Genomic DNA, 26,241 nt, shown 5'->3' on the forward strand with positions numbered 1-26,241 from the left:
AGAGAAGGCATTGAAATTCCTGCTGGTGAATGTGATTTGTAGATGACACGTACTACAGAAGGACAAGAATAGCAGCTGTGTTGGTCCTTAAGGACAGAGGATATTTCCACATATGAAAAGATTTGAAATAAACCTGAATCAGTAAACAAAAATAACAATAGAAATCCCGATCTGGCCCAGCCAGTGACTCTATTTCTTGTGTGTTGGACTCCACAGCGCTGGAGAGGCAGAGTTCACTTGATGATGCCCATCTTGTCGTATGTTCTTGTAGCTACCAAAGGCAAGAGCCATATAGTTTTACTTCTTGCCTGGGCTCCAGAAGAGAGTAGGGGCTTTCGCAAAATAGGAGATCCCAGACTTGTTATCTGAGCATGTTAAAGCTGGGCAATGGCCCTCCCTTACCTCCTCCTCTTTCCCTCACTGCTCTGCACAGCAGGAATAATGATATCCGTCCCCTTCTTGTGGATGGCAGTGCCAGGCGGCTCTGGCACGAGGCGCTGCCCTTGCACAGCGCTCTGCCAGTGCGTCCCTCTGCACTCCCTGTTGCAGCACCAGCTGCAGAGAGCCAGAGTAATGTGCCCAGGACTGTGGTGGAGCAGAGGGTAAAATCTGCCTCTCTTGGTACTGCTTCTGTGTGCCCTCCTTTGGAGAGAGAGACCAGAAATGCCTGGGCCCTGCTGTCCCCTCGCTGCTCATTAACCCTTCGTGTTCACAGCGTGCAGGATCGCAGCCTGTCTTCCGAACACGCAGAGGAGATGGTTGCCATTCTCCGGAGCTGTCCCTGTTTCTCTGAAGTGGAGTAAGTGCCTCCTTTCCTTCTCGTGGAGCGGGGATGTGACATGTGGAGGGCTGTGAGACATGGGGCCTGACCCCAAGGAAGGGTCCCAGCACTCTGTTATGTCTAGTGGGATCTTGGTTAGGGATTTTTGGTGAGGTTCAGCAGGAGGTAAATGCCGAGCAGCCTTCGATTCCTGAGAAGGAACCGCAGCCTCTGGCTCCCTGAGACTGTAAGCAGAGGTGCCAGTTATGCAGAGAGCGGGCCCTGCTGAGGAAGCAGTGCTGCACGCTCGAGGCAGCACGGAGCCATCCCAAAGGCTCGGCTCCTCCTGAGCCAGTGAAGGGACACAGATTGCTCCTGTGTTGTCTCTCTCGTCTTGTAAAGCCATCCAGCTCTGGTGGGAGATGCGAGCAGAGGAAGGCAAGAGATCTGCTTCATAACCTGCACGTTGCAATGAGTGTCATCCCTGCCTTGCCTTATTTGCCTATGTATGAGGGCGCCTGAATTGGGTTGTAAAAGCTCTCCTCCTAGCCTGTCTGCCCTGGAAAATGCAGGAATATCTGTTGTAAGACACTTCAGTCCAGACTGGATCGTGAATTTAGCTACACCTCAAACCCCAGTTTTCTAGCTCACTGATTTGAATTGGGATCTGGAGATTTTTGTCATCCAGTGTTTTCTGCCTTCCTTTCTTCCTTCCAGGAGGACAGTGAACGCTCACTCATTTGGTTTCTTGTTTTGTACTCCCACTTAGGTTTTCTCAAGTAAGATGTTTTTGGGGCTAAAATAGAAGTCATGTTGTCCTAAGGGTAAAACTCTTTGTCTGAAGTTGCTTCGTGCAGAGATCATCAGGGAAGACTGATCTGCAACAGAAGAACAGTCCAGGCAAAAAACCAATTGTATGGAAAGGAAAGCAAGCTGATTTTGAGGGCTTTGTTGTTTACGCTGTTCAAAACAGTCCTCACTAACTGGAAAATGCCTCAGTTTATCAGGTAACAAGCTCGGAGATGAAGGCTGCAGTTGCCTGCTGGAAAGCCTCCCTTGGATACCAATTTCAAAGCAGCTGAAGTAAGTGTTGCCTGGTACAGAACCGAATTGCCCTCTTTTCTTGAGCCTGGCGAGGACCGTACGGAGATGCTGAGCAGGGATCCAGGAGGGAAAGGCCTCACCCAGACCAGTGCTACAGAAGCAGCTCTGGGCGCTCCTAAGGAAAGATGAGACTCAGCCCATGAGGCTGCTGAGGCTGAAGTTGGTCACTTGCTCAGACCATCATAGAATGATAGAATCACAGAATGGTTAGGGTTGGAAGGGACCTTAAAGATCATCTAGTTCCAACCCCCCTGCATCATGCACAGCAACGGCTCTAAATGCATCTGAAGTGCTGAAGCACTTGCTCAGGAGTAGTGGTCCTGTGTGTTTTGCACCACGCCACTTCTGAAGTGAAATGGTTTCAAGCATGCAGCACACCGGTGACCACGTTCCACTGGGACGGTCCTGTGTGGTTTCAGAGACAGCTAATTGCCTTTTTTCTCCTCCTCAGTCTCAGTCAAAACGGCCTCTCTGTTAATGGCGTTTGCAGTCTGTTGAAGTCAGTAAATACTTGCCAGAAGATGGTGGAGGTACAAGTCAGGTATGTAGGTCTTGAATCGTTCCTGAAGTTAATCCCAACATACTAATCCGAGAGTTAGGTTCTGAGACTTTTGTTGAGTCACCTCAGAAGTGGGGCAGGTCCAGAGATGGCTTCTAACACTGACACTTGGTGATACGTTGCTGTAAGCTGGTTTTGCCTGAGCCATCAACCAGAATTTGAGAGTGTATGGACTGTGTGTCCTTTCATGCCTGGAGGCAGTTTTAGACTCTGTCCTGCACTCTGGCTTGGGAATTTTTGGAGAGAAGATCTCTGGAGTATGAGAACTAGTGACATCTCCTGGAGCAGAGCTGGAAGTTCTCCTTGTATTACTTTCTCTTGGAAAACATCTGGAGTTTTCAAGGGTTACAATTTTGTCTGCACTTTCTCGAATGGTTCAGAGAAACTGGGTCATCTGATATTACATAGTTTGATCCAACTAAGATTTAAAACTAGTGGAGATTGTTCTTTTTGCTCACTTTGGGAATGTCTTAAGTGGTTAGTGTCACCAAAGAGTTTAGAACAGCAAAATCAACCATTCTTAAATCAGGAAGTCCTATAAATAACCAAAATGTGACATTGATTGATTCCTTCTCTTCTTCACAGCTTGTGTCGTGAGACCGCAGTCCTGAGGTTTACAGAAGACAGAGGATTTGCTTCCCCTCCTCCTAGGTAGAGTGTGTGTGCACACAAATGGTGTTTTCTCAGCATCTCGTGTAGTTCTTACATCCTGTTTAGGTATCAAGGATAACACTTCATCTCCCAGCAGTTCTTGCCCCTCCTTCCTCCTAAATCTAAATGTAGTACTTTCTCCTGGTTTTCTTAGCCACTTTGGAAGTTGTCCACTGCCTTCTATAGTGTTTGATTATGTTTTATGTCTCTAGGGGACATTTCAACCCACAGCATCCTAAGCAAAGCAGACTGTGCTATCTGATAATATTGAACAGTAAAGAAAAAAACGGTGAACCCCACACCTCCAAACCAAATTCCAAAAAGATTTACAGATCCCTGCATGTTTAAAACCATCTAGTTCACTACACTGTGCGTTCTGGATCCTGATACTCCTAAGTCAAAATAAATTTGGAGTTTTATTTTTGCTTTCAGAAAAGTTACGGGTCAAAACAGCTCAACTCAAATGTTTTATTTGAGAAATGGATTCCTGTTGCTCCTGGAGCTATAGGTTCATTTATTTATGCCCCTGTTCTCCATGGACTGAGCCCACTGTAAAACAGCATTTCTCACAGTACACCTGCATCCCACCTCTTAGCTGGGGAGGAGCAGCAGGGCTGTCAGGGGATGCAACCCAGTTGTGGCTACGCTTGAAAGAGAGTGACGGCCTAAGACGCATGATCTGTGACTCCTTTAAGGCACCAGGGGACATTTTAAACTCAGATGTTTTAGGATTTGCATGTTCCATTTATTTTTGAATAGTTTTTTGCATAGACATGGACTCTCTTCACAGCACATGTTTAGGCAAAAGCTGAATTCTCCATCAAATTGTAGCTTAGATGGGAAAACTCTCTTTTCCCCTTCTCCCCAGTTGCCCACATGCTCAAGTATTTGATTAATCACTGAAAGAAAGAAGAGCTTGCTGTTGGCAAGGTATGGGTGTGTGCCAGAGCCAGGGGAGCCTCAGGGACCTGTCACATTGCTAAGGCATAAGTGTTTCACCTTGTCTGGTTTTGTGCTCACTAGGGAAGAGCCTGCGTTCTCGACTGATGACCAACAGTATGGAGAGGAAAACCAGACACCTACTGCCTCCCAAAAAATAAGGTACCGTGGCGAATTTTCCTTGTATTTCTTGCGTGCCCTATCTCTGGATCAGATGTAGGTGTAACCTGCACCTCCAAGTTTGAATGGTGAATCACAAGAGAACTGGTAGAGACCTCTTCAGTCAGTCATTTGTCACTGGCCACAGACCCAGCTCGCGGCACTAGAAGCTGTGTGGGCAGCGTCTGTGGTCTACAGGAGTCGAAATAGCTTGTGGGCTGTGTGGCGTGTTCACAGAACGGTGTGGTGATGGTGCGGTTACGGCGTCAGCTCCCAGCGGGGAGCTGGGGGTGTCGGGGGGTTCTCTGCTCTTGTTTGGAGAAGTGCATCCTAAGCTGGAGCCGTGTGCGGGTGCGTATCGGATCGTGCCCTGACGCCAGCACAGAGTGTGCCTGTCTGTTCTGCAAGGTGCGGTGAGGAAGGACGACGTTGTGCCGAAAGCCTTCTAACCAGGGCTTGGGGACCTGGTTCTTTGTCGTGCCACAGGTTTTCTTTACCTTGTCTCTTTGTTTGCTGTTTGCACACAAGGGCCGAAAGTACAGATTATCAGTTGTTGCAGACAAAAGTAAAAGAGCAAGGTATTTCAAGGGGATTTTTTATTTCATTATTATCTCCTCATTTATTCTCTTTTTTTTGGAAGAGTGAAGTTTGCAATCTTGTTTGCAGTCCTGCAGACCTGGACTATTGATTTCTCTTTCCTCCCAGACTGACAGACAGTTGTTTTCAAGCCAGTGACCTGGAGAAGCTGTGTGCAGTCCTGAAGGAATGTAGCAGCATCTCCGAGCTGGAGTGAGTCCTTAACTCTTTACGGTCTTTACCTGGAGTTCTTTGGGATACTGAGAAAATGCCACTTTTTTGTTCTGCAGTGTTGTACAGAGATTATGGTGGAGATGTAGCCTTATGAAAGGCATAGCTTTACAAGGACTAATATCCTTTTCCAAGGAGACATACAGTTCTAGGGCTCTCCTAGGGCAGAGATTGCAGGATATGAATCTAGAAAGGGACTATTTGATCACTCAGCCCGACTTCAGATACTACAAAAGCTGTAAAACCTTACCCTGTCATTTTTGCCTTTGGGCTATGTGGGAGCAAAGCTGCAGAGCACGAAGAATCCCACCTAAAATGAGGGTGGCAGCCTGTGTTTTTGCTGGTGATCCCACATACGGTGTGCAAGGACCTTCAGCACCAAAGCGCTTTCTTCTGTTGGTGCTGTGTGTGGGGAGTCTGTTTGCTAACACCGAGAGGTGGGCAGCCCAGCTCTGATGGAAAGGTTAGCCAACACCCCCCCAGCTAGGTTTTGAGGACGGAACAAGGACCAGCACAAGCATGTAGTCCATGTACCACCACCGGAGGGCTGGCTGTTCCCTTAGGCCTGGCAGCCCGTGGAAGAGAGTTTTAGCCTTTGCTCTTCTTAAGCAATCGTGTCCCTTCATCTCACATGGACCATAGCCCGTTGGAGTCCTTAGGCTCTCATATGAGAGCATAATATCCTTCTCCAGGACTGACCCATGGCTCCTCTGTGGGGCCTGAGCAGATTGATCATTTCTCAGAGCTGTGGACTTCTGGTAAGTGCATTAAAAAGCACTGTCAGTCCAAAGGGGTCACTTGGTGGACACGAGAAGAGGAGAAGCCCTGAGCTGGGTTTCTGACTGTCTTACACTGGTTAATTCCAGTCTCTGGTTTCCCTGTAGGCTTTCATTGTCAGTGGAGAGGGGCACTGCACATGTTGTTTGGATTAGAATGCCATGTTCTGCTTTCAGAGCTCTTGTTACTAAGAACTGATTGTGCCTGTTGGATTTTTTTCTATGAAAATTAAGTGCCTCTATTTAAATCCTAGCCTATCAAATAATTCTCTGGGAGACGACGGACTTTTGCAGCTGTTTCAGATCCTCCCAAATTTGAAAATGTTAAGTTCTCTCAAGTGAGTAGCTCCTGTTTCTCCTTACTCCTGGATGGGTTTTTGTGGGAGTATGGGTTATGGAAGCGCAGTGTCACGTTTGGGAAGGGCTCTTCAGGATCAAGTGGAGTTATATTCTGTGTCTGTTGAGGGTGGATCCACTGTCCCCACCTCTAGTCCAGAGCAGATTGACTCCACTTGAAGCTTGATTGAGATCAGCACCTGAGAGCCTCTGTATTCAGTCCTCCATGAAGGAGACAGGTGGTCTTGTGTGCTGGTGTGTCACCCAGTTTCTAAACCAGACTCAGACCTTTAGCAACCTGCTGAATTTTTTTTCTCCTGGTTCTTCCATCGGGAGGGAGAGCAGTCCTTCCTCTCCTGAGGTGGGCACCTTTGGAAGATAAACGTTACTTACAGCCAGAGTTGTTTTTGCCTTGCATTGGTGTGTTGAAATACAAGGAATTCCATTGAGCCACGAGAAAACACTTGTATGGTAAGGGTGGTCAATCACTAGAACAGGTTGCCCAGAGAGACCGGGGATTCTCTGTCTTTGGAGATATTCAGAACCCAGCTGGAACAATGTCCTGAGCAGTCTGCTCTATTTGACCCTGCTCTGAGCAGGAGAGTAGCACTAAATCATCTCCAGAGATCCATTCCAGCCTCAATTATTCTGTGATTCTCTGAGCTGTAAAAGTGAAGGACGAATTTAAAAAACACCGGAGTGAGTTGTGTTTGCAGAACTGTAGCTGGAAACACACACAGTGAGTGTCGGACAAGGATCGCTGTTCCCGGGTGATGCGCTGTAGATTGCTGGTTGTTTTACTTGCAGCAGCTGGTTTTGTCTCTTCGTCCTGTAGGCTTAATGACAACCAGATCTCCCTGAACTCCGTGTTTTTCTTAGCTCAGTCCTTGTCTACGTTGGAACACGTTAAAACAATGAACCTCAGGTATGGACAGAAGTACTTTTCCTATTTTTTGCTATTTAAGATCTCAAGCTCTGTTTTTTAAGGAGTGATACAGGAGCACGTGTCTTCAAACTCCATCCTGATTATGTTCTTTTCTGGTTACAGCTTGGGACACATGCAGGTGGTTCACCTAACCTTTTGGGAAAGAATCAGGTAAATTTGCACCCGCTCATCTATCTAAGCCTTTCAAACTCCTCCTTATGAGATCTTAAACAGATGGTGATGTGTGAGTGCCTGAGGTGTGCCAATTAAAGAGCCATGTGGCTCCAAACTCAGGGTGGTGGAAGCGGGGTGAGCTGTTTCATGGCTGATTGATTGACAGTGACTTGAGGATATGGAGCAGCCAGCCATGTCCCACTGCTGAGGGGGCTGCAGTTATCTCCCTCCTGGGCCAGTGCATAGCAAATGCCCAAAGTGCTGTGTGGCTGCAGAGCTCTCTGGGGGCAGGAAGAGGGGTGATAAGGCCCTTTTTCTTCTGGGGATGACATGAACCTAATTCTGGCGGGTGATCAGAAAAGGCAGACAGGAGCGTGAGGCCACTGCCACGACCTTCACCCTCCGGGGGAGTCAGCTACCTGGAGGCAGTAACATCAACACAACTCATGGGGTAAACTGTTCTTTCCCCAGGGCCAGAAGTACGAGCAGATGGAGAAGTAGTTTCCTGGCGCATCCCAAACACGAAGCAAAAGGACGGTGCTTTCGGTATGGCAGCCCCAGCTCCCTTTTGTCACTCAGGAGCACAGGGAGAGATGGCTGTGGGGGTCTGTGTCCGTAGCGTAACGCGTGGACCAGACCCATCCCTCCAGCTATGTCTCCTCAGAGAGCTGTCTTGTGCCCTGCCTGCCTTCGTGGGCAGGCTCGGCTCTCTTGGAAAGCAGATGGTTCTTTCCTCTGCTTTTATCCGGTCGTGACCGATTCCACACGAGTACACCTCTGGAAAAGGTGCATCTTTAAAATATGTGTCTTCCATCCTCTTCTGGGGTGAAACCAGTCAGGGAGGCCAGTCCCCAAAATAATGCTTGGTTACAAGGGACAAGGTCTTGGCTACTGTAATTTGGCAAAGCCTTAAAGAGATCGGGCCAACAGGTGTTTGTGCTTCGTGGTCACCGGAGGGAGACAGTGATATGCCAGAGGTGACTGGGTGGATAATGCACCCTCTTGGGGTGGACTTGGAATATCCACTGCTACAGGCCTATATATGAAAACAAATAGTGTGGTTTTTGCTTGGCTAGGCTCGCAGGGATTGTCTTGCTTTCCTGCAGGGGAAGCTTCTACCCGTGAGATACAGTTCTACTACATTCATCCCATGGAGACCTGCCAGCTTGTCATCCAGGGAGGCTTCTGTGATTTCCTTCTCGGAGAACGAGATAGGAGGCACCATTCCCAGCTTTGCTCTGGGAGAGCTGAGACAGTGTTGAGCAGGGAAGGATGCTGTCCAGTGTCCTGAGACAATTTGAGTACCAATGATGGGGCTGGAAGGAGGCAACACCCAAAATAACATGGTGTTTTGGTGGACTGACTCTCTTGAATCAGCTTGGAGCTGATGAAGTCCTCTGGTTGTCACAGGTTTTGACTTCTCAGTCCTAGATTGTAGGTAACAAAATACAAGCAGTGGAAGCAAGAGGCTTGCTGTGGGTCTCATCCTAAGATGTGAGGCTCTGGGATATGAAGGGAGTGTTGTGGTACCGTGGTCATGGGAAACGTTCAGCTCCTGAGTGCTTCGTTTGCTTCAGTCTCAGGGACTGCAGAGTGGGTCCAGAGGATGTCACCAGGCTGTGCCAGACACTGACTCAGTGTCCCCAGCTGACAGAAATTGAGTAAGTCTTGTGCACTTGGCAGCCCTGTCTGTCTGTCTGTCTGTCTCCCCACCTGCAGATACAGAGTCCGTGTTCAGGTTAGCAGCTAGTGTAAATCGTCTGTCCTCTCACCACAGCCTCCTAGAAACCCCTTCAAAACTTCACCCAGAAGCTTAGATGAACCCACACCTCCCACTGCCCTCTCTACTTCAGAGTTTGGCTTCTCCTACATCTACAGCATCTGTGTGTAAACACCCCAGAACACATATGTGTTCTCATGGTCTTCCTCAGTCATGTGGCTATACACAAGTACTGTCATCTGCTCCTTGAGACTCCGGCTTGCAGTTTAGCCAGAGCAATAGTACCCGGCCCACTAAGCCATAAACCAAACTCCTGAAGAGCTGCTCACTCCAGGCAGGAGCTGGGCACTAAGAAAATGAGTATACTGCTCAGAACGGAAACAGAGTAACGAGAAATAAAAATAGCATAATGCCTGTATTGCATGCAGGAAATACATCAGTAGCATCATTTTATAAACTTACAGTAATGGAAAAGTAAGACTCTTAAAACTGGAATGTTAATTGGCTGTGGGATGTAGAGAAACATTGATAGGGATCAGCCTATAGGGACTGAATCTCACCCAACTTTCAGGGCATTTCTGGACACGTCCTTTTTCAGAACTTGCCCATGACACTCCCATGCCCCTGTGTGTGCATGTCTATGTAGATTTTATAGAAATACTTACAGATTGTCTCAGTTTCTCTTGGAATTTGTTTCCTTCCGTGTTTTACAGTCTGTCTGGAAATTCATTGAGTGACCAAAGCATTAAGACATTACTGAGCTTCCTGCCGTGCCTCTGTCATCTGACACTGCTGAGGTAATGTTTCCCTGCCTCGATGGCTGCCCTGAGACATTGGTTTGGAAAGTGCTCATACCACAGCATACCTTAGGAGTAGATCGGTAATTGTAGATTAACAAGCTAGGCAAAAAAAATGCAGAAACTCTTTCACACCCATTCCTGTCTTGTTTCTAGAACCAAAGCAGCACTAAACCTTTTTTCTTTAATGATACATAGAAGGGGAAAAAAGGACAGGAGGAGAAATACCCACCCTAGGCACAGCATCCCAGATAATCCTCACTTAGCATGTCTCATGGAACATGACTTCCAGCATCCGTAACAGATGTAGGACTTGTTGGTTGACACACGGTGACAACAGACCACCCGTGTGCGAGGTCAGCATCTCACAGCTCTGCCCCCGCAGGGATCCGCTGCCCCGCCACGCTCGATGCCAGACGTGTTTCCTGGCAGCATATCAGCCATTTAAGCTGGTAATTTAGACTGGAGAGGTGCTGTCAGGGGCTAGGGCACTCCCACCATGTGGGCAAGAAGCCCAGAAGGAGCTCAGCTGTCTTTTGCAAGATGTCGTAGCATGGACATGCCGTAGTCCTGGGCTGCATCAAGAGGAGCGTGGCCAGCAGGTCGAGGGAGGTGATTCTCCCCCTCTACTCTGCCCTCGTGAGACCTCACTTGGAGTGTTGCGTCCAGTTCTGGAGTCCCCAACATAAGAAGGACATGGACCAGTTGGAGAGGGTCCAGAGGAGGGCCACGATGATGATAAGAGGGCTGGAGCACCTTTCCTATGAGGACAGGCTGAAAGAGTTGGGGCTGTTCAGCCTGGAGAAGAGGAGGCTCCAGGGTGACCTTATAGCGGTCTTCCAGTACCTCAAGGGGGCCTACAAGAAAGATGGGGAGAGGCTGTTCAGGAGGGCCAGTTGTGATAGGACAAGGGGTAATGGTTTTAAAATAGAGGGAGGTAGATTCAGGTTGGATATTAGGAAAAAATTTTTTACCATGAGAGTTGTAGAACACTGGAACAGGTTGCCCAGAGAGGTGGTGGATGCTCCATCCCTGGAGACGTTCAAGGCCCGGTTGGATGAGGCCCTGAGCAACCTGATCTAGTTGGAGATATCCCTGTTCCTTGCAGGGGGGTTGGACTTGATGACCTTTGAAGGTCCCTTCCAGCCCTAACGATTCTATGATTCTATGATTCTATGGAGGAGCTGCAATATCTCGAGAGACTGAGTTTGCTGACTCAGGAGGTTACTTCCAGTCTAGGATATCTCTATTGCAGTAGCCCTGAAGGGTTGTTCAGTGTAAACCCTTGGTCTGTGCTCCCTTTTCAGTCAAAGGAGACTAACAAAGACTGTGCTTTAGTTAAGGGAACACTGGGTGCCAGCGCTCAAAACTTACTTCCTTGCTCACTGATGTTAAGTGAAACGAGGTGGATCCAGCCCTTTGCATCTCAAAGTAAATATGGGAAAATTGGGCCATGTGTATTGGAACCTTTCTTCTTGGGAGCTGATTTTGTTGTTCTTTCTGTCTCCTCCTTTTCAGTATTAGGAACAACACGTTTTCTCCACGTTGCACTGTCTTACTGATGAACTCCATCAACCTCTGTGAGCGGGTCAGAATGGTACAAGTCCGGTAAGACACTCGGACTGTTTGGAGCCCAGCAGCTCAGCTTTAAAGGGGCTATAAGGCTTGCCATCTTTGAAGAGCGTTGCTGAAGGACTGTCTTTTGTGTTTGCTTCAGGTCAAGTGAAAATGCTTTTTTGCATTTAGGAACAAGCACGCGACGCCAAAAATCCTGCAGGTACTGGCATAAAACACTTAATTATAATTCACTTGTTTTGATTGGGTTTGAAACACTAGTGCAGGTAGCCACATCTCTTGTATGAAGAACTCGTGGGCTAGTAGCTGAAGCTTTGGGGCTTCAATTCAACTGCCTAAGTGCAAGTCAGTAACATTTGGATGCATTGGGATGGCAGAGGCCAGTGCCTTTCTTGAGTGGCTACTGAACTACTCATGATCATCTTGAGCGGCACCAAATTCTGCTGCACAAGCAACTGAATTTAGCCCTAGCCACCACATTTTCCAAATGCGTGCCTTGAATTCTAGGTGATAGTCTCCATGTGAGCATCAGCGTGATGTGTATGTGATACGTGTCCGCAACCTCTCTGGGACTGATGGTTGCTGGGTGCCCCTGTAAAGAAGATTGTCACATGTCTCCAGTTAGGCACCAAGGAGATGGCAAAAAATGTGAGAAGACCTGTTTCCCACTTACAACGTGGGGTTTGTCACTACTAACCCTAGAGAGGTGTTTCCGAGAGGTATCAAACGCTGGCACAGCTCAGGGCATTGGTCTCGGGGAATGTTACGTGGAGATTCGTGTAAAAACACAACTGCTGATGGGCAGCTCTCCCTGCTCAGGCTGAGCTTTGAGTCTCTTGCTGTCTCCTACGCAGGCTGACGGACTGTGCCATCAGTCACGGGCAGATAGATGAGCTCTGCAGAGTCCTGGAGCAGCGTGGGTGGCTGGCAGAAGTCGAGTAAGTGGCGCTTGGGTTGTTACCATGACCTTGAACAAGAGTCACTGAGGGAGAGCTGGGTTGGCGTGGTTCAGCATCACCTGGGCTTTCCCAGCCTGTCTGCGTGTATGTGTGTGCTCGTTCAGACTATTTAGAAAGAAAATTGATTAGTAATCATACAGGTCCTTTAAAATATATGTATATTTTAAGAGGGCTTGAGCTGGTGGGACAACTTCCTTGGGATTTTCACTCTGTGGCTGTTGCTTCCTCTGAGCTGTGCTCCAAGCTTGTGTTCAGAGTCATCATTTGAGCTTGCTCTAGAGCTTCTGTGTGAGATAGTTTTGTAGGGCAGCAGTTTGTTTTAGACAGACCTTTAATGGCCAAGTTGGGATTTAAGTCCAAGAAGCTTGGCTTTTTCCTTCAAAGCTTTTCAAAGGAGCACTGCTGCTTAAAAGGCTGAGTTTTGGTTGGCCACCTTGTTCTTCTGTCTTTCAGTCTCTCCAGGAATCAGCTGGGAGATGAAGGCCTGAGGTGCCTCTTGGACCGCTTGCATCGAGTGCATGTTACCTGTTTGCTGAAGTAAGAAAACATACTGTGCATCTGAGGTGCCCTAGCAGAAAGGTGTTCACCCCATCTCTCCCAAAGCTGGTTGTCATGTTTCTTGCCCCCACCTGCCTTAGGAGGTAAGGTCTGAGTGAGCCGTGGGCACAACTCAAGACCTGCAGGCCAGGGTGACTCAGGGTCTGATCCAAAACCTGCTGAAGTAAGTAAAAGCCTTTCTGTTGGCGTCAGCAGGAGGTAACAAAGCCCAGAGTGGGGTGGTGTGACAGAAGTTGACCCAGTCCCTTGAGTTTTCAGTTCATCCCTGTTCTGTGTGCGTTGTCCTCTTTGAATAACTCAAGGCATGCCCTACACCAGCCTCTCCCTTCCCTCTCTGGTGGGGAAGCAGCTGTTGCAAGCAGTCGGCTGCCTCCGCAGCGCACGAGGCACGCTGGAAGTTGGCTGTGTCACCCGAGTCATCGGTGCCGCGTCTGTCGTGAAGGGGTTCGGTGTGCTGAGCACCCCACCAACTGCTCTGCCTTCAGTGCCAACTTGAATTTCACCTCTGTGGCTCAGGAGCCTGGGGGCAACCGTGGCTCTCAGCACCTGAAAAGCCTTCCTTCTCTCCTGTGCAGTCTCAGCCATAATAGGATTTCTCAGGATGGCGTTCTGCGTCTCGTAAATGCCTTCGCCACATCTGGAAATACCTCTGAAGTTCAAGTCAGGTGCGTGTTTCTCCTCACTAATTTCTGATTCTTCCCAGCGTGTTTTCCTCTTAATTATCATGAAGTGTGTGATCTTCAGGTGGTAGTGGTGAGGGCCACGTGTTCGACTCCCTTTGTGTGTAAGTGTGTGCAAAGCTCTTGGTTATGTCCGTTTCTACTGGCCAAGCACAGCTGCCAAGGAGGAGGCCAGCAGAACTGTGATTCCATGGGGCCAGGTCATTTTTGTGTTTAAAGACACAGGTATTCAGCTGCACCAGTTGTTGCCGTTTATGTGTCTGTAAATGAACCTCTTCAGGGCAGGGCTCAGCATTTGCTCTCTAAAAACGTCCCTATATTTCAGTATATAGAGATTTCAGAGTGAGTCTGTCGAAAGCAATTTCCAACGTTCTTTACTTGGATTTGTGTCTTTATCTCCTTTCCTCTGGCAAAAGTAGCCCGTGGGTTCTGGGCTTGTTGCACCAACATGAACTGCTTTTTCTCACGGATGCAAGCCCCGAGGCTGGGCTGCGCTGCAGACCTGCCCTCAGCAATGTTTGTGGTCACGTAGAGCGGTTGGGCTGTCATGAACCCGATTGAACCAGGGTCAGTTCCGTTTGTTCCTGCAGGTAAATGTGGGCGCTGAATCTTTGGGGTGGGATGTTTTAAAGCAGATCAGTCTCCTGGTTTAGCTTCTCCCCAGAGCTTGTCAGAGAGTGCAGGGACAGGAGGAGGCAGGCTAAAGCAGAGCAGATCAGGATTGCTTCTCCAGCCACCAGTGCTGCCTTATGCCAGTTTAGCGTTGGCGAAACCTGAATGAGGCATTTCCCTGGGCTGGTTTGTTGTGGGGAGAGGGGGGCTGGGCCGGGTGCCTCTGTTGCTGCTGCGCTGTGTTGCTTCGTGCAGTTTCATGTATAGTTAAACTCTGACCACTGGGAAAAAGAGTATTTTTATCTCCAAATCTTACACTCACCTGTCTTCTCTGTGCAGTTTGTGCTCCAAAGCAACTTTAATCATCAAGTTGACAAGCAGAGATCACCCAAAAAAGATTTTGAGGTAATAGTACAGATTTTTTTTGGTGATTTCTTTGACAAAGGTGGTGTCCTTTTCCTAAGGACAAAGCAGACAAAACCTCTTGTACCTCCTAGCTCCTGGCACGGTGATATTTTGCACTAATAGATGAGAATCCCACATCCCTTTCTCTCACTGCTTCCCCACTGACCATTCCTCACCTAGGTGTGCCTACAGTCCCCATCACTAGACAGGGTGCTGCAGAAAGCTGCCCCATTAGCATACACATATGCAGTATCGGAGCATCTCAGCAGATGCTTTTGAAGTGTTGCCACAATCTTTTTTGGAAGCCCTGCAAGGCATTTAAGGTTTTGATGTCATCCTTCTTTCTCTGTCAGGAAAGGTTGTCATGCCTGAGATTTCTGGATCAGAAAGCCTGAACTGTTCTTGAGGAACTAAGACTGTTCTCTTTTGCATCCTTTCAGACTCGCAGAGTGCCACTTTCAGCCAGAGCACTTGGAAAAGTTGTGCTTGCTCCTGGAAAAGTGCACTGATCTGACAGAGTACACGTGAGTTAGTGGCTGCTTGGACCCGTTTGCTGGGCTTGTTTGTAAGCTGTTCATTGCAATGACCTTTGGTTCTAGATCCTCAAATAACAACGTGACAGTCCAAACTGCAGAGAGGCTTTTGCATTCACTGAGGAAAAATCCGGGTCCTCTGAAAATCAGGTACTGTATCACTGTGCTGTTTTAGATGTTGGTCTGGGGCTTGTCTGCTTATCTGAGATCTCCTTTCATCAAAACTGAAAGTGAACTGTTCTTCTTCCAAAGATAGGTAGCATTGGCCTGAGAAATTCCCATGGGTGACTCTTAAGTTATTGATATTTCATCTCTATCTCCTTGATTCATACACATAAAGCCATGGCCAGAAACTGTGCTGCCTCTAGACCTCTCCCTGCTTTACAAAGAAGGTTGCTAATTCTGGTGACCACATTCCTACCGTGTCCTTGCCAGAGCATCCCGCACTTCACCTGGGTAGCGAATTCTTCGCTTCCCCCAAAATGTGTTACGTTAGATCCCAAGGGCCAGGCTCCCTCTCATTGCTCTCAGCAGCAGGCAGGCACGAGATAAGTTGATGTTCGTGTCCTCTTCTGCTGGGAAGCTGGGCTGCTTCTCTGTTTGTTCCCAGTTTTCACGCTGTTTCCTACGCAGACCTGGCTGATGAGCAAAGCAGCCTTTCTGTGTGTAGCAGAGCGCTGAGCGCTGAGCTGACAGAGGCAGAGATGGGTCTGTGCATGGGAATACAGCAGAGCTGCCTGTGTTCTGCTTTGCAGCATAGAAGAGCCATGGGTATGTAAAGAAAGTGTCACAAACCTCCTGCAGCTGGCTGTCCAGGCCTGTGGAAACATTACTGAGATCACGTAAGTAGCATCTCAAGTTCTGGTATCTTTTAGATATTTTCTTTTAGCCTGATCCTTCTAAGGAAATGGGATTGAAGCCAGCACTTTAACTTGCTCTTCTGTTCTTTATTCTCTCTCTGGTGCATTTGTAAGCCATTAGCCAACTTGAAGCAGGTTTGGCCCAAATGTCTGGTGGGTGAAAGTGCTTAGAAGGTTTGTGGTCGCATGCCTTAGCAGGTGTAGTGGAAAGGAGGCTGTGTTCCTGGTCTCCCTTGGGAGAAAGTGTGCCCGGATTAGGCTGGCTTTGGAACTAGTTTAAATATTGCAAACCTCTTCAGCGATGAGTGGTTAGCGTTCATGCACCAGCATAGTCCTGTGCCATACGCTCCTCCTGATTTTTCTTCTGGAAAACAGCATTTGCTCTCCCTCCAGAGTTCACGGGCCTTATGATATTCTCTAATCTCTACCTTTCCAGGATATGTAAAGAGAAAACTCTCTTCCAGTTAGGCGTAAGGTTCCCACACTGGCTGGAGACGGTGGAATCAGTTGTTAGCAGGTGAGAAAGTGACTATTTGTCCCTATTTTCTGCTTCTTCTGAAACTCACCGTGGGATGAAAAATATCTTCAGAGTGTCCGGGGCTCTGGTCTCTGTGGGTTCAGTCTCAGAGCGCTTCTGTGCCACACGTGCAGGAGGAACTTTATTCACATGCGTGCGTTTTGGGCCACCCTCCTTCAGGCCCCGTACTGGACCTGCACGAGGTAAAAAGTTCTCCCTACCTTCCCCGCAGGACCAGGAGCACTCGGGAGACAGGAGCACTTTGAAGACTCTTAAGACATGCTGCCTTCTGCATGAAGGTGTAAAGACAGAACAGCATTAGTGTCTTTTTCCCTTTGTGTAGCTGAAGAAGGCGGCAACTGGCTTCCTGTGCAGTTGGGGCAGGGCTGTGTTTCTCCACCCTGGACTGTAGTGTAGATGGAACATAACAGGAGAGCCCAGGGAGGGCACTTGCTAAGCTCTGACCTGTTCCTAAGCCTGGCCCTAAGGAGCACCAGATGCTGCAGTGGGCGGCATCATCGCTGGCGTGATGCTGCAGGGGCCTGCTGATCGTGGCTGACGGTTGCCTTTTGTGTTTGTATCCTGCAGATTGAATCTGTACAACCCAGAAGTCAAGCGTGCTTACTTCTGCCAGAGGGTTCGTGAAAAATGTGCTCAGCTTCAGGAACTGAGGTGAGTTGCCAGGCATTATAGAGGATTTTTTCGGGAAGGGAGTAGCTTGTCCTTGTGTGTGCAGGAGAGCACCCAGCAGGGCAGGGGAGAGGCCAGTGCAAGGTCTCAGTCCCTGCCCTCTGGGTCCCTTATTTAGAGTGCTTGGATGGAAAATGTAAAAGACCTGTAGATCTTGTGGCTTCCTGGGGTATCCTTTGAAGGCATCTGAATCTCTCCCCTGTGCTCAGATAACCTGGATTGTCTTATTGTGGCTGGGAGCTCCTGTGGGACCTTGCCAAGAATCAACGTCGTGACACTTGTTCAGTGTTGCAGCACAGACATGCTTTAGTTTTGGTCTTGGTGGAGACCTTCTGTCATCAGTGGAGGTAGCCCATGGCTGTTGTTCTGTTCTTGCAGATGGTCTCATGTTGAGCTCCACAGTGATGAAGCAGAAATGCTAGTCAGGATTCTGCTACCGCTTCCAGAGCTGAAGAAGTTTGGGTATGTCCCCAGTTGCCGTCTTTTCCACATCTTTATCATTTGCTCAAACACCGATCCTCTCTGAAACACTCTTTGTCTGGATTATGGCCACAAGCTCTGTGATCTCTCCTGAGCCATGTCTAGGTTGTAAACTCAACAGCTTTCTGCAGTTCGTGCTACAGGTGGTTATAGGGGCACCATGTGCGTGTCTTGAGGTTTTTTCCTCTCCCCTTTTTTGAAGTGAAAGCAATTTGGGACTGAAACCTTGGCTCTTGTTTATGTTGTAGGTAAGTTTACGCCACCCTACTGGGTAAAAGGACTTTTTCTGGTATGAGGAGTGTTCAGTCCTTTTCACAGCCCTCTTCAGCTGCCTGGAAGTGAGAGGCAGGCTTATAAAGGGCATCTCTGCCCAGTGGAATGCTGGAGGTTGCTTGGCCCAGGCAGAGACTGTGCTGGTTGGTACATGTACATCATGTGAACATCTCTGAACTACTGGGTCCTCCTAGTCCTGTACACAGCAGGGGTGGAAATCTCTCCAAACTCACTGATCCCTGATGTCTGTGCTGGCTGGGGTTTGGGATGGGGCAAGTAAACTCCTCGTTCTCAGTGTTCTGAGACCTGACCTTCTTCTTTGATCCTTGCTGTTTTGCAGGCTGACCTCTAGCAGTATTACGTCAACTGGAATTGATGACTTGATCACGGGCTTGCGGAATTGCCAGGCCATTGAAGAGCTCAAGTGAGTGTGTTGTTACCAGGCTGTCCTGAATCTGCTAGATCTTTCTAGAAGCTTTAGTTAAACTGCAGCCTCGCTTCTGCCTGTGCTGTGGACAGATGTAGTTTTTCTGATGGCTGGTGGGCTCCAGATTGGGAAGAAGAAGCAATTCCTTTTTATTTGCAACGAACAACAAGCGAGAGAGACGGAGATCAGTAGTCTGTGGCAGGGGATGTCCAGTGGAGAAATCGAGTGTTTTGGCAGTGGTTTTCGCATGGGATCTTGTCTCGGCTGGGAGGCAGGGTTTCCCATACAGCAATCCCAGAGCCCACATTTCACTCTTGGAGGATGATCTGGTGGCCTGCACGCAGAAATGGCTTTTCCAGGCCCCTACATGTAAGGCATCCTTCTGTTATGAAGTTGGTGTCACTGTCGCGAGAGCTTTGCCATCTTGTGGTCATGGTGGCACCTTGCTCCATGAGGGGCTGGGTTCTTGCTCCAGAGGTTTAGGATTCTTTTGGTGTTTTATTAGGATCCAAACCCATCCAGTAGAATTGCATTAGAGAACAACATTGGAAACTGTTCACAGGGACTAGCATACACTCCTGCTTCTCTTCCGCCCTTGTCCTGCTCCCCTCTGCTCTGCGTGCTCGCACGACTGCCTTTGAGTAGTTAGTTGTTCCTGTGTTATTTCATCTTTCAGCCTGTGCTACATGAAACTCGGCAGTGCTGCCATTCCTAAGCTTGTGCTGGGACTTCATGAAATGCCAGCTCTGAAAAGGCTGATGTAAGTATGTGACTGCAGCTTGCCTCCAGCCCAGCTTGTGGTACTGAATAACAGAAGCTTAATCCATTTTCCTGGGGATGTTGTTTTCCAGCTTGAACCATAACAGTATTGGTAACGATGGCTGCTCCAGGCTCGTGGAAGCCTTGAGGAATATGCACTACATGGAGGAAATCAAGTAAGTTCCTCCTTTTTTGCAGTCTCTCATCAGCAGAGAGGTGACCTCTAGTGACAATGTTTGGAGAGACCCAGGTGTGCTTGTACATGATGTAACAAAAGCAGGGAGGCTGCAAAATGCTCGTGTATGAGGTACCTTGGGCGAGAGGAAATCAGAGCTTGGTGTTCAGAAGAGGAGAATTTGGTCTAACTCCACTCTGCTGCGGTCACATAGAAAATGGATTAAACAGCCTCTGGATTTAAATCTTCTCTGGAATTCCTGGGATCCAGGAGAGGGCCAGCAGCTCTCTTCTCTCCTGGGAGAGACTTGCACCTAGCACTTCTCTGTGCTGAAAAGATCTGAATTTAGAGCCAACCTCAGGCTTGCTCTGTTTTCTTTCCTCTCTCTCTAGCCAGATTCTGTCCATCCAGCACTGTAGTAGTTTGGAAAATAATGACCAGCTGTTGCCTGTCTTGGCGTTCCTGGCTGAAGTAATTTCCCACCCATTAACAAGATCCAGTGATTTTGATTGCTCTTTGGAATTTTCTTAAATGCCTCATTAACAGCTATTAGTCTTTCATGAGATAGTTGAGACAAGCAGCTCTTTGATTCTGCTGCCAAGGTCAGAGGCGTCATCAAGCAGATGAGAGACATGAAATAAGGTCTCCTACTTTGCCTGGCACTTAGTGTTTTCCTTTACAACACAGTCTTTCTTCTCTTTAAAGTTTAAGCCACAACATGATTGGAGATCCAGGCCTGATCAGTCTAGCTGCTGTCCTGCCGGAAATGCAAAACCTGAAGAGAATTGAGTGAGTCCTTTTAATTTTTTTGTAGTGATGTTGGTTACGGCCACAGCTGCTGGGGAAGCCTGTGTGGGAAGCCCTGTGCCACCTTCGTAACGTTCCACCTCCTCCCAGTGTTTTCAATGTTGTTGAAGACCTGATACAAAACCTACCAAACCAACGGAAGGTGTTCCCTCTCCTGCCTTCCCATGTACAGCTGGAACTGGCAACAACTTTTTCTGCCAGTGTAGGTGAAAGTCACGGCCGTGTCCTCGTGCAGTCACCCCCAGAGACAGCGGTGGCCACTTGCTGGCCTTCTCTAGCTGTTTGGTTGGAGAGATCTCAGGCTCGCTTGTGTCCTGGAAAATAAATCTGCAAGCTTGTGGATCGTACAAGCACCTTTGCTCAGGGTCTGTAGGGTTCCCAGTGTGGCGGCCCCCAGTGTTGCTACACTGCTTTCTTTTACTAGTGGATGTAGAGGTGAAATGGAGAATTTGTCAAAGTGAGGACACAGTCTCTAGACAAGGCTCTGTCTTGGAGACATGGATTGAAACTGTCCCTGCTCCAAGGGAACTGAAATTAGAGAATCCAGGCTGTTAGGCTCGGCTCTGGCGTATGCCTTGGAATTTTTTGAAATGAAAAACTTGGAAATGACTTGAACAAGAAAAGGAAATTCCCAGTTCTGTGTGAGAGAGGGAAGACTGCTCCTTCCCTCCAGTACTTGCAGAAGTGACTCAGTGCTTGACAAAAACACGCTACAGGCTGTTTTCCAGAGACCTGTGTCTCTGGACACACCACTGTAGCCCCATGTAGCCCATTGTTGCAGCGACCCAAGTCTTCCATCACGCCAGGCAAACAGTGATATATCTTAAACTGGTGCGTTCTGGTTCTTATTCAGTCTCTGAGAGTCTTTTGTGCTTATTTTAGCCTTTCAGGGAACAGTCTGAGTTCTGCTGGAGGGGAAAAGTTGATGGAAGCCCTTGCCTGTTGCACACGCATCGAGGAGCTACTGTAAGTGTGTCATTTCCAATGTCCCTTCAGGAAGCTGGACGAAAATTGAGGTGTAGAAACCAAATCTAATCTGGCTCCAGTAAAGCCAAAATCAGTTTTATCACTGACTCTTATGAGAGCAGGGTAAAAACTCACAGCCACATGGGATAGGAATGCGTGGTGCTGAGTGTGGGAGGTTTAGGGATTGCTTGTTCACTGCAGTCTCTTGGAGGTTCCCAAGAACTGTACGCACTGCATCGGTGGGGGAGAGATGAGCCTGCTGTTGAACAGCCAGTGTCGCAGGCGTACGGGCCGTGCGGTGCCTGTGTTTCGTAAGAAACCAGCAGTGGTCTCTGTGGCTGCGAAAATGGAGAGAAGAGGACAGGTGGAGGCTTTACTCAGCCAGGTGTGTTATCAGTCATTTCATTCCAGACCAGTTTATAGAACGTACGTGCCCTGTCATATTAAAGAAATAAAATAATAATTAAAAAAAAATCAGGAAAAGTTACAGTTAAAATGCTGGAGCTATTCATATAACCTTTAGATTACAGTGTACGGGACTAAGGGCACATGTTAAAAAGTGCAGTTTCAGTTTCATTCCAGCTCGGGATGACTCAGTCAGAAAGGGAGATGGGTGTGATCCCGAGAGGTGCGTGTCAGTTTTACAGCTGTTTAACTCCTGCTGCAGGATCACAAAAACCTCATCCTTCTTTCCTCCCTCTCCCAGTGCCCTTTGAATCATGGACGTTAGCTCCTTTCAGCAGAGTCCAATGCACATGTGGGTGAAGAATGGGGGTCACGGATGCATGTGGGTGCCCCACAGGTGGGGGATGAGGCTCTGTAGTTCACTGCCACTAACATTTCGTTTCTGCTCCTTCCAGACTATCAAGGAATGGCTTTGGAGACAGGACAGCAGTGAAACTTGCCCTCTGTCTGCCTCGCATGGCCGACCTCAAGATCCTGCAGTAAGTGTCAGCCTCTGCCCCAGGAAAGCTGGATATCTTGGGAATACGTGGGATGGTTGAAAGAAGGCATGGAAAAAAGACATAGACTGCGGCGGTGCACTCGTCTCTTGTTTAGACATTATTTTAAGTGTCTCAGGATTGAGAAACCTCCACAGTTACTCTGCTGCATCAAGTCACGTCGACCATTCTTGCATAATCTCTTGCAAGGTTAACTTTAGAGATGATCCAGACATTGTATATACAGTAAAATAACCCTTAAGATTGGTTTGGAGTATGTTAGCTTCTGATGCCTCCGGCTGTCCTCTCCTTCTGGTTCAATGTAAGCATAAATACAGGCACCTTTTGTGGTCCCTCACTGTTTTGTGCCAGCACTCTGAGTCATTTTTCCCCCTGAACTCAGTAGTAATCTATTTTTAAACCTTTTATGGGAGTCTTTCCAGGGCTCTAAGACGTAGGACTTTCTCATACTGTCTTACAGTAGCAAAGCAAGAAATTGGTGAGCTAGAAGAGCTCACTGGGCTCAGTTAGCCTAGTGGTGTGTCTTCCAGCCTGTGTCTAAGGTATCGTCAAAAGATAACTCAGACAAGGAATCCCAGTGGTGGGAGACTTTAGTCCTCTGGGTAAGTTCTTGTCTTCACTGGGAAGGTGTTGGAAAGTCTGCAGACATGAGATTTCCCATCTGCTCTTTGTTCTTGAGGCTGTTCCTCACTCCCCTCAAACTGATGCCATGTGCACAGAGCTGGAGGCAGACTCCTGGGGACACTGTGCAGCCTTTGCAGCGACTGGCTGACTGTGCTCCTTCCTTGTGAGCACCAGCAAATCCACTGAACTTGCATCTCCTTAGGGCTACGTGTTGTTGACAGCAACAGGAGCTATCTGATGTGGTAGCCACATTGCTGGCCCCCACTTTGCCTCCTTGTTTTCCAGGCCCCTTTGTTAGGACTAGTCTGCAAGGATCCCAGGTTATTAGCAGCACCAGGCACTGGTTCAAAAGATGTAACAGTTACCTTCTTGGCAAGTTCAATAATGAGCTTTTGTTACAGCTTCATTCTAAAATAATTCTCCAATGCTTGTGTTTCTTTTGTTAGCTTGCAGAACAATAACATCGGCCCAGCAGGAGGGATGGAGCTGGCCAGAGCCCTGGTGGCATGTGGGCTGCTGGAAGAGATAAGGTAGGCCATGGCAGGTGTGCTTGGGATGGTGCCAAAGGTGTGGACCGGTGGGAATCGTTTCAGCTCACAGGCCTGAGGCTGTCATGTAGACTCTTTCCGTGCTCAGGGTGGCTCCAAAGAGGGCAATCCCTCCACCCGTCCTAGACACGCTCTCTGAAGGTCACTGGATGTTAAACCTTGCCTGCCAGTGCTGTTTGCCAGGCTTTATGTAGCCCCCTGCCTCTGAACTACTGTCTGCAGTAACCTGGGGAGCAATAGAATTTCTAAATAAGGAACTGCAAGAAGGGAGGTGATGTGAGTTAACTCCGTGTGCTGCATCCTTGATGCTACCGTTCTTTGTTGCTTGTATGTTGTTAAGTAACGATTGAGGTGGTGGTGGTTCAGGTGAGAGACACGTTGGCGTAGGGGAGGTGTTGCCATGGATTGTTGCTGGTAGATGAGAGCAGAGCAGCACACCCTGGTAAAGGCTGGAAGGTGGTTAGTGCTGCCCCCGAGTCTGAGCGCCGTGTCTTCTTCCCACCCTCCCTTACCATCCTTTCCTCTCAAGTCACACCAGTCATGAACTCCAGTATAACTGGAGTATAGCAGGGACTTGAGTTGCCATGTGCCAGTCTGGCCTGTCCCTGCTGTCTGGAGCACTCGCTTGGTCCGGGTGCTGGTTCTTGACTTGCTAATTCACAGAGTTACGTTTTGGTGGTGCCATTTCTCTGACTGAACCCACTTGTTCTGTGGCCGCTCAAAGCTTTTCCGTTACTCTTACAGTTTATCAGAAAACAACCTCGGGGAAGGCAGTGTCTGCGCCCTGTCCGAAGGGCTGCCGTGCTTTGGACGCCTCCAGAAGGTCGAGTGAGTAGCAGAGCTCCGAAGGCTGCCGGGGCGGAGTGTGGCTGGCTTTGTCGGTGGCACTGCCGGGGCAGAGTGCCGCAGACGGTGCTGGTGCCGTGTTGCCCACTGGTTCTGACACCAGCACGTTTTGCCCTCTTTTTTTTTGTCTCTCCCTGCTACTTCAGCTTGAAACTCTGTGGAATCACTGATGATGCTTCAAAATCACTTTCTCGTGGCTTCCGACAGTGCCCTTCCATGGAGGAGATCATGTGAGTGTGGGAATGGATGGGGAGACCCTTCAACACGCAGGTCATAGAATCATAGACTGGTTAGGGCTGGAAGGGACCTTCAAAGGTCATCTAGTCCAACCCCCCTGCAAGGAACAGGGATATCTCCAACTAGATCAGGTTGCTCAGGGCCTCGTCCAACCTGGCCTTGAATGTCTCCAGGGATGGAGCATCCACCACCTCTCTGGGCAACCTGTTCCAGTGTTCTACAACAAGGTCACTCTTGTTCTAATGTCTCCTCCTATTTTCAACTGCTGTACATGTCTGAGTCTATTAAATACTTACTGATACTTACCACTAAGTACTTTTTAGTGATACATTTACTAGTAATTTACTAATTGACGAAATTCACCGCTAAAAATTTCCTGGTATAACTAGCAACTTATTGAAAGCTGAATGTGAAGAGCTGAAGAGAATATAGAGGGCTCATAGAATCATCTGCCTGTTAGTCTTGGTCTTTAAGCATCTGCTTTGCAAGGCAAGACAAATTCCTCATCTTGTTCTCTGTGTTCTATGTCTTGCCTCCAATTTTTTTTTAAGGAGGCCACAGCTGGCTCTCAGAGCAGAGCAGGAGCTTCTCTGTGCAATCGTAGGGGCTGAATTGAGAGCTCAAAGCAAAGTGATTTCAACTGGTAGACGAGCAGGGTGTGCCACCAGCTGCAATCTCGGTCTCCATACTGGAGTAAAAGGGGTGGCTCTGATGTGTGGATGTTTGACATGTTTTCAGTAAACAGCATAGATGGGCGAACTGCCTTCTGACATGTGTTCACCTGCCCAGGAGAACCTCAGCGAGGAGCCTGCTGGGAACCTGCCCCAGCTGATGTCTTTTTGAAAGCATTTTGCCCCACTGCACTACGGGGACTTTAATTCTAGTACACAGGATCCCCGGAGGTCAGCACCACTCTCATCAACGCTGAGCTATTAACAAAGACTAACACTGCCTGAGGTGCTGGCAGGGTACGGACCTCCTAGGCTGAGGTCACTCCTCTATCAGGATGTAGATCTGTGAGACCTCGGCTCTCTAGTCGTCTCTGCTGTGACACTTGGTTGTCATGCTGCTCTTCTGTGCCTCAGTTCTGCAAAGTACTCATGGATGGTTTGAGTAAAATGATGCATGGGTCATAAACCCACCAGACTTTCCTCTCCCTCTCCCAGAAGGTATTTGGGTGGAGATCACGGGTATCTTAGAACTCAGGGGATTGGATCAAAGCCAGGATTTTGTTGCCAGACCCAGGAGAAATGACTTCTGATGCTGAAACTACTCAGTCCAGAGGAGTAATGGGATGAGTAAAGCAATAGTCAGTGCATAGATGTGTCACTTGCAGCATGGCTCTAAGACTAGTTAACAATGTGGGGGTTACTACTCCTGGTTTACTAACAGATAGGCAGATTCTCCTTTAATAGTGGTGTTCAACATGAGCCAGCAATGTGCACCTGCAGCCCAGAAAGCCAGCCATGTCCTGGGCTGCATCCAGAGCAGCGTGGGCAGCAGGGCGAGGGAGGGGATTCTGCCCCTCTGCTCTGCTCTCCTGAGACCCCCCTGCAGTGCTGCCTTCAGCTCTGGGGTCCTCAACACAAGAAGGACATGGAGCTGCTGGAGTGGGTCCAGAGGAGGCCACGAAGATGATGCAAGGGCTGGAGCACCTCTGCTCTGGAGACAGGCTGAGAGAGTTGGGGCTGTTCAGCCTGGAGAAGAGAGGGCTCCAGGGAGACCTTCCAGCACCTTCCAGTGCCTAAAGGGGCTGCAAGAAAGCTGGAGAGGGGCTTTGGACAAGGGAGTGGAGTGACAGGACATGGGGCAATGGCTTTAAACTGAAAGAGGGGAGATTTCGATGAGATCTAAGGAAGAAATTTTTTACATTGAGGGTGGTGAGGCACTGGGACAGGTTTCCTAGAGAAACTGTGGCTGCCCCATCCCTGGCAGTGTTCAAGGCCAGGTTGGATGAGGCTTTGAGCAACCTGGTGTAGTGGAGGGTGTCCCTGCCCATGGCAGGGGGGTTGGAACCGGATGGTCTTGAAGGTCCCTTCCA

The 26,241-nt window shown here is 48.6% G+C and overlaps 1 protein-coding gene across 3 annotated transcripts in view; it reads left to right on the forward strand.

The window, feature by feature from the left end:
* Positions 1–26,241, forward strand: part of NLRC5 (NLR family CARD domain containing 5) — a 52,483-nt gene that overhangs the window by 20,508 nt on the left and 5,734 nt on the right. For 2 of the 3 annotated variants that reach the window (XM_086621127.1, XM_086621128.1), the window contains exons 13-45: positions 716–799; positions 1,760–1,843; positions 2,316–2,405; positions 3,009–3,074; positions 4,098–4,175; positions 4,878–4,961; positions 6,010–6,093; positions 6,927–7,016; positions 7,140–7,187; positions 7,662–7,736; positions 8,768–8,851; positions 9,624–9,707; positions 11,226–11,315; positions 11,425–11,484; positions 12,137–12,220; positions 12,695–12,778; positions 13,102–13,464; positions 14,431–14,496; positions 14,937–15,020; positions 15,096–15,179; positions 15,785–15,871; positions 16,326–16,406; positions 16,995–17,078; positions 17,475–17,558; positions 18,190–18,273; positions 18,953–19,036; positions 19,128–19,211; positions 19,916–19,999; positions 20,900–20,983; positions 21,844–21,927; positions 23,016–23,099; positions 23,862–23,945; positions 24,110–24,193. In XM_086621127.1, coding sequence (XP_086477253.1) covers positions 716–799; positions 1,760–1,843; positions 2,316–2,405; positions 3,009–3,074; positions 4,098–4,175; positions 4,878–4,961; positions 6,010–6,093; positions 6,927–7,016; positions 7,140–7,187; positions 7,662–7,736; positions 8,768–8,851; positions 9,624–9,707; positions 11,226–11,315; positions 11,425–11,484; positions 12,137–12,220; positions 12,695–12,778; positions 13,102–13,464; positions 14,431–14,496; positions 14,937–15,020; positions 15,096–15,179; positions 15,785–15,871; positions 16,326–16,406; positions 16,995–17,078; positions 17,475–17,558; positions 18,190–18,273; positions 18,953–19,036; positions 19,128–19,211; positions 19,916–19,999; positions 20,900–20,983; positions 21,844–21,927; positions 23,016–23,099; positions 23,862–23,945; positions 24,110–24,193 — 2,958 coding nt within the window. The remainder of the gene's footprint in view (positions 1–715; positions 800–1,759; positions 1,844–2,315; positions 2,406–3,008; positions 3,075–4,097; positions 4,176–4,877; positions 4,962–6,009; positions 6,094–6,926; positions 7,017–7,139; positions 7,188–7,661; positions 7,737–8,767; positions 8,852–9,623; positions 9,708–11,225; positions 11,316–11,424; positions 11,485–12,136; positions 12,221–12,694; positions 12,779–13,101; positions 13,465–14,430; positions 14,497–14,936; positions 15,021–15,095; positions 15,180–15,784; positions 15,872–16,325; positions 16,407–16,994; positions 17,079–17,474; positions 17,559–18,189; positions 18,274–18,952; positions 19,037–19,127; positions 19,212–19,915; positions 20,000–20,899; positions 20,984–21,843; positions 21,928–23,015; positions 23,100–23,861; positions 23,946–24,109; positions 24,194–26,241) is intronic. The other variant, XM_009984825.2, reaches the window with a different exon arrangement.

The sequence above is a fragment of the Tauraco erythrolophus genome, chromosome 15, assembly GCF_009769465.1.
Source record: "Tauraco erythrolophus isolate bTauEry1 chromosome 15, bTauEry1.pri, whole genome shotgun sequence".
Classification (NCBI taxonomy): Eukaryota; Metazoa; Chordata; class Aves; order Musophagiformes; family Musophagidae; genus Tauraco; species Tauraco erythrolophus.